Source organism: Crocodylus porosus, unplaced genomic scaffold, assembly GCF_001723895.1.
Source record: "Crocodylus porosus isolate Cpor-Errol unplaced genomic scaffold, CroPor_comp1, whole genome shotgun sequence".
NCBI classification, from domain to species: Eukaryota; Metazoa; Chordata; order Crocodylia; family Crocodylidae; genus Crocodylus; species Crocodylus porosus.
The window spans coordinates 55,322,057-55,332,976 of NW_017728947.1; the positions used below are offsets into that span (position 1 = coordinate 55,322,057).

Below are 10,920 nucleotides of genomic sequence, written 5' to 3' on the forward strand. Positions count from 1 at the left end.
TGTTTTAAGTGATCCTTACATACCAGGAAGTTGGAAAATACTCATCTGAGCTACAAGTCATAGAAAATTAGAGCTGGAATGGACCTCAGGAGGTCATCTAGTCTACCCCCAGCTCAAAATGGGACCAGCCACAACTAAATTTAAAGACCTCCAAGGATGGAGAGTCCACAACCTCTCTGAGTAACCTGTTCCAGTATTTTATTACCCTCCTACTGAAAAAATTCTAGTATTTAACCTAAACTTCCCTTGCTGCAACTTGAGACTGTTGCTCCTTGTTCTGTCATCTGCCACCACTGAGAACAGTCTAGCTCCATCCTCTTTCAACCCCCCTTTCAGGTAGTTGAAGGCTATTAAATCCCCTCCATCTCTTCTTCTTTAGACTAAATAAGCCCAGTTCCCCATCTTTCCTCATAAGGCATGTCCCGTCCCCTCCCACCACTTTTGTCACCCTCCACTGCACTCTCTCCAATTTATCCATATCCTTTTTATAGCGGGAACCCAAAACTGAACACCAGATGTGGCCTCACCAATGCTGAACAGAGGGGAATATAATCACTTCCCTTGATCTGCTGGCAACACATGTACCAACACAACCCAGTATGCCATTAGCCTTCTTGACAACAAGGGCACTGTTGGCTCATATTCAGCTTATTGGCTGTTGCAACACCCAAGCCCTTTTCTGCATAGCTGCTGCCCAACTTGTGCAGTACATGGGACTGTTCTTTCCTAAAGTTCTGTTTTGCAAGACGCACCATAGAAACATTCAGATAAGACCTCAATTCATCCTGGGAGGTTTCTAGTTTGAAAACATTTCCGGAAAGAAGCATGTTTGCCAAAATGGTCTTTCTGTTGAGATCTGCCTATATTGTGAAACACCTTTGTAGGAGCTTAGATTACTTGAAAAAACTCCATTTCATGTCTTTAAGTCACTTAAATATTGCATTAAAAAAACTGCATTAGATTTGAGGTGGCAAAAATACAGCATTCCATTCAAAAATCCCAGATGTAAGGGTATACAGGCAGCTTTATTTCTGCTGTTATGCTAGTTCACTTGCATGGGGTGAACATTTATTGTTCTTCCCATTCTGCTTCCCATCTCCTTACCGGTATTGTGGGGAGCCATAGTTTTGTCTCAGATTAATATGGAAGACATGCCCCCTCTCCCAGATTGCTAGACTTGCTTAGTCCACTGACAGGTTGGTCAGGCTTGATTTCTATATTCCCTTCCCCCCTGCAGCAAGATCAAATCCACCTTCACATTTCAAGTGTATGCATGGAACAATGTGATCTTAAAGTGATGCATGAGTCAGGGGTATAAATTAAGCTTGAAGTAAAAGTTAAAAACATTTAAACTGATGATTTATCCAACTAAAAGATGCACTTGATAGTAGTACTAAATGGGGATGCCATAGTGACAAGGAACACAGCTTAGAACTATAGGGAGACTAGCCTGAAACTGAAAACAAAGCTCACTAGGAGATTATGTAAATACAGAGAGACTTCCCTGTAACCCTATTATGAAGCTAATGCTTTGCATAAACCTTCTCCCACTTTAAGCTGCTTAAACACTGTGAACAGAATGACTGCGTGTTTGTTTTAATTCACTGTAGGATTTTTACCAGCAGCAGAAAGATCACTTCAGGTTGTCAGAAGCATGCAGTCAGGCCTTAGTTATAGGGCAACTAAACTGCTAATAAGCCCTGTTCCCTATAGGATAGAGCAGGCGTTTGCAACCTTATAGCCCGCAGGCCAGATATAGCCTACAAAACTATTTGATCCTGCTTGTGGAGCCCAGGCTTCAGTAGCATTCAGCAACAGGGGACTTTGGCTGCAGTAGCTTTTCCTGGAAAGCTGCAGCAGCCCTTACTTTGTGCCACTGAGGCTCGGTCCCAGTGTCCACCCGTCTGACCCAAAATTAGGTCAATCCAGACTGCAGCCTTATAAGGTCGAGGACCACTGGGATAGAGAATCCACACAGGCAGTATTTATAATGAAGGGTCTTTATTTATGGATTGATAAATAAAATATCCAGTCTCACTGGGACAATAAGGCACAACTGTGGATTACACCTACACAGAAGGAAAAAAGCAACGCCTACTTTTAAATAAGCAAAATCACAACACCTATGAAAAACATGTACCTCACAATTGCTACACTGTCACATTCCTATTTTACATAATGTGGTCATAAAACCTGAATGTTTCTCTTGTGCAGAGCAGAAATTTGACTTGCATTTCTCTCTGGCCTAGCCTACAATATTGCAGTCCAAAAGAGATTATAGTTAATGAGTTGCAGAGGGAAATGTTGCACTAAGAGCAAATAATCCTTCAGGGACTCAGATTTTCATTCTTTAATAAAAGTGATTAAAAGAACTGAAGAAATCTATTTGAGGCTAGCAGAGATAAGTATGTACTTACAAAAATTTATTTTAGAAACACATGATGCAGAGGTGGGGTAAGTACTTTAACACTGATTTTTCAGTAAACCAGCTTTTTATCCCCTTCTTGAAGGACTTCCTAGGCAACTCAAAACACTCCACCTTAACTAGAAGACCCTTTGTTAAGCCACATAGCTGCATGCACGCATGCTGTGTAGGCAATGAATTTGGAGTTCTATATTTGAATACATTCAGCACTTTTGAATCCTTGCATTTTGTCCTGCTCTTAATTTGCATTCATGTTTTTAATTTATGCTGTAATTGCATGATGATTTATGCCACGTGTCAAAATATATTCTTAAATATCACTATTTAGATTAATCTGGGATGTATTATGCACTTCACTAAAACACTATTCTCATATGTAAAGCTTTCATGAGTGTTCCAGTGCAGTTAAGCTTGCACCCATAACGCAGAACCAGTGACCTGAGTCTGAGAATGGATGTTAGAGAACTGTTACTATCCAAGTTACCCAGGTATCCACAATTAGTATGAAAGCAACAGGATGTTTCATTTAAATATTGCCACTGGACAGTGAGAGTGTCATGAAGCCAAACATTACGCACGGCTTATTTTCTTGAATTAACACTGGCAGCAAACCTGCACTAATTAGTTTTTAAAAAAATGAGGCAAGAGAGCACTGGAAAGAGATATCCTGCAGAAAAGCAACCTGGGGAAAAATGTTTCCATCTCCCTAGTTCTGTGTCTGGTACCAAAGACAAGAAAGTATTGTTTAGAGTTCAAGTTGTCCCTCAAAACACTAACAACTCACATCTATCAGACTCTTTATCCCCATGGATTATGCCCATTCAGTCCATTTACATCATTTGAAGCAACTCATAACTGCCATGGTATTCTCAGCCCTAGGACTTCAAAGCAGCCTCAGGTGAGAAGAAAGAGGTTGATACAAAGAAGCAACTGGGTAAGCAAAATAGTAGCCCTGTCTGACACTGCCATGGGATGTCGGCGCCTAACATGTATGAAGGAATGCTTGAACACAGGTTGGTTTTGCATAGTAAGCTACTTTCCATTAAAAAAAAAAAAAAGTTAAAATTGCTACCTCTTACCTTCTCAGATTCAGAGCTTAGTGTTAGGTTTACAGATTCAGCAAGGGTACATGGAAGAAGACGATCAGAATCACACAACAATGCAAAGGGTGAATAAAGGATATGAAATAAAGGAGGGAAAGGACTTAAATCCTCCACTCCAAGCTGCACTGCAGCCACTTCCCTCTGTTCCTTACGCACAGGGAATGTACATATTGATGGAACAAGTTGGGGAGGGGTTGGAGATTTATTTTTTCATGCACCAGTAGCAATACTTTTGGGAAAGGTGCTAGGGAGAAAGTGAAGTTCTGTATCTCAAATATTAGGGGTAGCGAGGAATGGTCTCCATCCATCAGTGTAGAAATCGAATACTCATTTTCTGCTCTACATCCACTTTCTCTAATACCTACAATAAAATGCAGAAACAGAAGGTAAGGTGATTTGCATGCACTAGGACACACTCAGAATTCTAGCTGGGATGTAAAAGAGGGGCAGGAGAAGGAACCTCTGGCTATTATGGTCATGAGAGAAGTTTTAGAGTCTACAGACAGCCTGAAAAAGCAGACAGCCTAGAGGTGGTTATCTTATTCCTTAAGAATGGCCTGTCAGTATTAGCCATTTTCCTGCTAACTCTGTCCACAGGGTTCTTTTATATAGGAAAGTCTGACCAGTACAATAACTAGATGTAGGTGCATCTCAAATTAGAAAAAAAAGTGACCCATTTCATGTTGACTGTGGTAGTGGCAGAGAGGTAGTTAAACATCTTGAGGGCCTTAAAAAAATACAATTATTTCCACTTCCCTATGCCCCCCCACCCCAAAACACACTGTCCAATTCTTGGCAGGGCACATTTAACTCCCTCTCACAGACCTGTTGCTCAAAAGTTTCCTTTCAACAGCTTACTTGATATGGAAGTAGTGGAACAGACAAGCCATCTAATCATGAAAAATTACATATTCATAATTACTTGTTATAAAAGGAGGGTGTCATCTGTGTCCTGCTGCAAGGAGTGGGCATGGAGAGATGTCACAGATACTGAAAAGCCTGTGACAAAGTACCAAAAGGGAAGGCAGTACTTTTACCCTCCCATTTCCTAATCTATTTAGGCAACTGCTCAGTGATTATCATGTTTCATTTCATGTTATTACAGAGGTTTCCCAACCTTGACAAACTCTGCAAAGGAGATGGCACTATCTCCATCTTGATCGGCCTCCTGGATTGTTCTATCAGCAATACTGCCCAGCTGCTCATCTGAAATGTTTACACCAACCATCATCCGTAACACCTACAAGATAGAGACATTATAAAATATTATATGGGAACATTCAAGAAGCTTTCAGAATGTTCATAAGTTTTGTACAATGCTCAAAGTACCATTCAAGAAACAATTCTTAAAGGTAGAACCTGGAAAGATGGTCATTTTGTGGAAAATGACTTTCATGCCCAAGATACCTTGCATCTTGTAGGTCCATTTGCTGACCAAAAGTGCTTTGTTAATAGAAGGATGCACAAAGACGCTTTCAAAGTTTACCTTTAATGCAAAAGTACACGATTCTTCCACAGCCCCAAGAGACTGTGGAATTCAAAAGATTTCCATTTCCAAGGAGCTGTCAAGGAACAGTCTCAGGATGTCTGACCCGGTAGTTTCAGCCACTTTTCCATAAGATTGGAAATTGCTTGATTTTTTTTTCCACCACCTTTTTGGGAGTTTTATATAGACTCTTGAAGCCTTACACATTCCAGCTGTACAGTTAAAACTTACTAGTCAATATCCTTCTCTGCAGCACCAGAAGTACCTTATCAAGGAGGAAGAGGGAAGTGGGTAGCTACCCAAATTCTCTCTACCCTGCACTGTAAACACAAACTACTATGTCTACTTTGCAGAATTAACAGCATGCAACTGTTAACATAAATCCATGTTACTGTAATGACTTCCAATTGCTTTCCTCCCAGATTGGTGGGGGAACATCATTCCAGCAGGAAAGGAAGGATCAGATGAGCTCCTACCTTAAAAAAAAAAAAGGACCCTCGACAAATCTCTACATCAGAATGTAGGCTTTTTGGAGGCAAGTTGCATTCGTTCTAGCATGTTAAACTGCCCCCCCCAATACATAATGTAACATATTAACATAATTCTCTGGTTGAACTTTTGAATCAAATATGTATTCTGATGGATTATAACACTCCTTCAATGGAGGATGAAAAGGTTTTTTTTTAATTTTAAATGGAAAGAGATGTTGTGATAAGTGGTTAATTAGACACTGCAAGCAGTTGAAGCCAGGCCAGTTTCTAATGGAGATGCAGAAATAACCAGACACTAGCTGTAGGCTGCTTCTGACCCATTAAACCACATTCATCCAAGTGCCTAGGTAGGCTGTTCACATCTTCTTTACGAAGGGCACTCTGGTTCTCCGATTCCAGTAGCCTTATCTGCAATTGCATTAGCAAATTTTTCTAGGGAGTCCTTGCATGCAAGAAATGATTTTCTCTCTCACCCCACGGAGGCCGGTGTTACAAACCAGGACATCTTAACACAAACTCACTCATCTGAAGTCTAGCTATAGCCTGCAGGGTTATATACCTGAAGAAGCTCATCCCGGGAAATCTTGTCATCTTTATCCAGATCGTATAATCTGAAAGCAACTGGAGGGAAGTAGAGTTAGTCAGCTGAATCTGAACGCTCCCATTTTCTTTTCCTACTTGCATACAAACTTACAGGTTTACACAATCACTAAATATACCCATCTTACAGTTGGCAGCAATGCAGCACTTGGTAAAAGTAACCCTGCAACATCAGTTTACAGTCTAACTTCTTTATAATATATTTTATTAACATTTTTAATAACATGTTCACCTGACAACTAATAGTTTTTCTTGTCATGCACCAATTTCAAAATATTGAAATCTTCAAATGGAAAACATTGTGCCAAGGCACTTAACTATGCCTTTTGAAATTGCATGCTGGCTGCTTATCTACTCGAGTACTGAGTGTCTGAGAGTAAGCTGCATTAGGATTTATAGAAAAACCTAGGAATGTCCATAAGGAATGATTACACACTGCATTGCACTTTCAAGAGTTTCTTCCTAGCTCTGAAATCCTGGGTTTAGCCATCCTTCTACTTAAATATATATGGTTAAAGTAAACCATTGACTGAAGTAGTTATTAGAAGACAGATTACTCCCATGCACTAAGCCAGTGAGCCAAACATTTTGGCAGGCATGTCAAATTAGCTTCACACCCTCCCCAAGTACCACTCTGAGCCCTTTGACTTTCCCTTACTCAAACTGATACTCTTTCTGCTCTTTAATCTTTGTTTCCTGCCCTGTTCTTCTAGCCTGGTCCAATGCTCTACTTTCTGCTCCCTGTCCTATCTGCCACTGGGCTGTCCCCTGTCCCTTCCCTCATCTCCCATGTGCCACAGAGAGGCTGCCTGTGCCATTTGTGGCACCTGTGCTGCAGGTTGGTCACCCCTGTACTAAGCAGGTACCCATTTTCTGCTCTGATGTGCTAAAAGCAAAATGGAGGAACAATCATGAACAAGAGAGTAGTTCTTTGGAGATGTGAAGCAAAGCTACAAGATACCACATCACAGGAAAAATCCATTTTTAGCTGGAACATTGCTCTGCATCCAGGAGGTAGCTCTTAGGAACTGTTCCAATACCATGAGAGGCTAAGGAAAGTGCTTAAGTTGGTCCAACTTCATTGTAAGACCCTTACACAGGCATTTACATCAGTGTCATTTACACCAGGATTCACAATTGATATAACAGCAGTATCCCAAGTAGACATATGAGCTGTTTTATGGGGTTAGTTACACACTATTACAAAGCCTGACCACAAGGTGGTAGGAGAGCAAGAAATACCTCTTTTGGGGGTAGCTCTAGATAAATGGGCTATGCAACATTAAGACCAGGGTAGAACTATGCTATTTGCTTTTCTGCTTCATAGGATTCCAGTTATAGGACTGCAGAGTGGTAAGTCATGTGTCCACTCTCTATTTACACGAGCATGCCTCATATTTCAGCCTCAAGTCTGCAGTCAGCTAGAAAAATTCTAGTGTTAAACATGAAACACAGTTTCAACATGTTCCACTAGCTTCTGGTACGTCTGTGAGCAGCTTTGATTAACACAATTTCAGTACGCCTAAGCTGACCTGGCAAGTGTTTATGGAATGGCATACAGAAATAAGTGTTGGAGGATACTTCCCTCCCTCCCCAATCATGTAGAAATAGAAATAAAAACCAACAACTTTATTTTACAAAGAAGCAGAAAGATGGATCCAAGGAATAGTAAATACCCAGATAAAAGAATCTGAAAGTTCCTTACAGTGCAGCTTATTACTCCGGCTGTTGAGGGGTTCTGGTCCATTCTGGTCTTTGCTCTTTTCATTGTCTTCAATAGGTCGGAAATGGGCCAGGGTCCTCATGAAACCACGGAAATTCACTTGGTCCTCTCTGCATGGACATTGGTAACGTTAAGACAAATTCTTTCCTACAGATTTCCTATCATAGTCATGAACAGAATCAATAACACATCAAGTCCTTACAGCAAAGCATTTGTAAGAATCAGGTCACCAGCTGTTCTTTAGAGCTTTTATTTTAACCCAATAAACCCTTGACTTTCTATTCCCTTACTAATAAGTCAGTGATCAAAAGTCTGCAGGCCAGACAAAAACAGCAACAAGTTTGTTCAAGGATGTGGCAGATTACATCAGTTTGAGGGAGAAGAAGGGGCCTTACTTTTTAAGTACCCTGCCACAAATTAAAACAAACTTAGAGGTGAATTTGAAACTTGGCACTAAGGTGGAAAAAGCAGTTATAAACAGCGATGAAGTTGCATAGAAAAGAGCCAGCCAAAACCAAACTTCTACAGAGAAGATCTGAAAAGGCTCTAAAAGGTCAAAAAGGTAAGTCATCTTTAGTAGGATCTGGTCAACTATGTTTGAAAACAGTAAGGGTGATGAAAAGGCTTTGTGATTTAGCTTAGAGATAGCTGATAACTTAACAGGTGCTAAAACCATATTGAAGAGGAAGTAGCTGGAAGGCCAAAACAGCAAGAACAGCCTCTATAGTTCAGAGGTGCTCAATCCAGCATGCTGCACCATGTCATGTGGCCTGTGTGGCTCCCCACACATCTGCAAATTTGGCATTGAGGGAATGGTGCCACCCCTCCCCTAATAGCAAATGTCTAGACCCATGGAGAGCCCCAGGCCCAGCATGCTGGATCAGGCACATAATCTAGGTACGTAGGGCTGGAAAGAGGCAGTGCCAGGCCCCTGGGACCCAATCTGGGCCTGTGAGGGCAGCACCAGGCCCCTGAGGCCCAGTGACAATACTCCAGGCAGGAAGAGGGTGATTCAAGGCCCCATGGCTTGATCCTGGTGTCTAGGCATCCATCTAGCTTGCAGGCCAGAAAGTTGAGGACGACTGGTCTAATTCAAAAGATAAAATTTGGGGGGGTTGGGGGAAGAACTGCCTGAAGGGAAGATGTGAAGAAAAAAAGGGAAAGAATTTGCATGGATAAATTAAGGGAATGCGATGAGAAAATAAGATAGTTGATGGGCTTTAAAATAGACTAACTTTCCTTTTTTTTTTTTGAATGATGAAAATGGTACACCAGAGTCATATTTCACATTGGACAGAGCTGGGCCAGGATCACGATGGGCTGCCAAGGGCACTGAGGTTTCCAGGGCAATGGATCAGGCATTCTGTACTTATCCGATTTGTGGTCTGTGAGGGGATGTCGCATTTGCAAGTGGCACTTGATGTCAGGCCTATTTGATGCATGTAATGGCAGAAGTGGCCATAGCTGGTTCAGAGTCTACTGAGGTAGACCCCATACAGTTTGTCCAAATTGAAGCCGGGAGATCTCAGAGGGGTTTGGGATGAATGTTTTGAGTCTGCAGTTCTCAGGGGCCCATTGTTCTTCCTACAGTTGTGCAGCCCAATAGACTAACTGAGGAGTTGGCAGAAAGGAAGAGATCCTTCCAAGTAGGGCACTGCATGCAGAATGGCTGGTGACAATGTCACTTCCTTTCATGATGGCAAGATCTTACAAAAGGGCAGGGAAGGTGCACAGATACCGTTAGTAATGGAAGTGCTGCTTGAGAAAAGTTACCTGTTCTAAAAAGTGAATTTTTCTAAGGCAGTCCATACAACTTCTAAACTTTTCAGAGGCTTTCAGCAGCATGGCAATAGACCAGAAAACAGGAATAAGGGAATTGTGTTTTGATTATAACAGGCAGTGCACATGAAGTACCCTATATTATAGAACAGAACGTGCAAAGTAGTAAGTTTCCTGTCCGAAGTCACAGTAAATCCACAATAAAGGTGACACTATTTCTAATTCCTCATCTCATAAGATGGACATAAAGCCAGTTATGGGTTTTCAATATTAACAGAATTTGTAGGTTATTTGGAAACGCAGCCATCAGCAACTCACCCTTCTGGAAAGAAAGCATTGATAATCCGGTCTCCCAGGGGGTTGATAGCAAGCTCTGGAATCCGCTGGAAGTCTTCACGGCTAGGGAAGACAGAATAAGAAAGGTTAGCACTACTGTAAGTTTATTAGAAGAGTGAAAGACTCCACAATATATCCTCATCTGAGTTACTTCTGCAGCAAAGTACTTTGCAAATGTAAGTTGAACAGCTGTTAAAAGTTTATTAAATGGCACCAAGATAAAGGGAAGAATAATGCTGGGCCTATATTGCATTACAGACAAATAGTGTTAATTTTTCATGTTAAAAGCTAACCTATTTAACAATTTCTTTGCCTCCATTTTCCTGAGCAGGGACCGGATCAGCCCCCCACCCCCCTACCGGGACCCCCTCAGGCCCCAGGGGAGGTGTACCCAGGCCTACCTAGGGTCAGTGGGAATTTAGTCAGGGAACTTCTGGAGGGACTGGATGTATTTAAATCAGCTGGTCCTGATCATCTCCACCCCAGAGTGCTGAGGGAATTAGCAGAGGTCATTGCAGGACCCCTGGCATGGCTTTACGAGCACTCGTGGTGCTCCAGCGTGGTGCCAGAGGACTGGAAGAGGGCCAATGTGGTTCCCATTTTCAAAAAAGGGGAGGAAGGAGGACCCAGGAAACTATAGGCTAGTTAGTCTTACCTCGATCCTGGGTAAGCTTTTTGAGAGAATTATCCTGGCGCATGTCCACAAGGGGCCAGCAGGGGAGATTATGCTTAGGGGCAACTAACACGGGTTCATTAGAGGCAGGTCCCGTCAGACCAACCTGGTGGCCTTCTATGACCAGATCACCAAATCCTTAGATGCAGGGGTAGCAATGGACACAGTCTTCCTGGACTTTCGGAAGGCCTTCGACATGGTCTCTCACCCTGTTCTCATTAAAAAACTAAGGGACTGTGGTGTTGACACCTACACAGTCAAATGGGTTGCCAACTGGCTGGAGGGTCGCACCCAGACAGTGGTA

General features: G+C 42.0%; 1 protein-coding gene across 2 annotated transcripts in view; it reads right to left on the minus strand.

The window, feature by feature from the left end:
- Positions 1-2,335: 2,335 nt before the first annotated feature.
- The window catches only part of CHP1 (calcineurin like EF-hand protein 1), a 28,068-nt gene continuing 19,483 nt past the window's right edge, over positions 2,336-10,920 (minus strand). For both annotated transcript variants that reach the window (XM_019551496.1, XM_019551495.1), the window contains 5 exons: positions 9,926-10,006; positions 7,811-7,938; positions 6,065-6,126; positions 4,646-4,768; positions 2,336-3,889 (listed from right to left, as the gene is read on the minus strand). In XM_019551496.1, the coding sequence (XP_019407041.1) occupies positions 3,836-3,889; positions 4,646-4,768; positions 6,065-6,126; positions 7,811-7,938; positions 9,926-10,006 (448 nt within the window). In that variant the 3' untranslated portion in view covers positions 2,336-3,835. The remainder of the gene's footprint in view (positions 3,890-4,645; positions 4,769-6,064; positions 6,127-7,810; positions 7,939-9,925; positions 10,007-10,920) is intronic.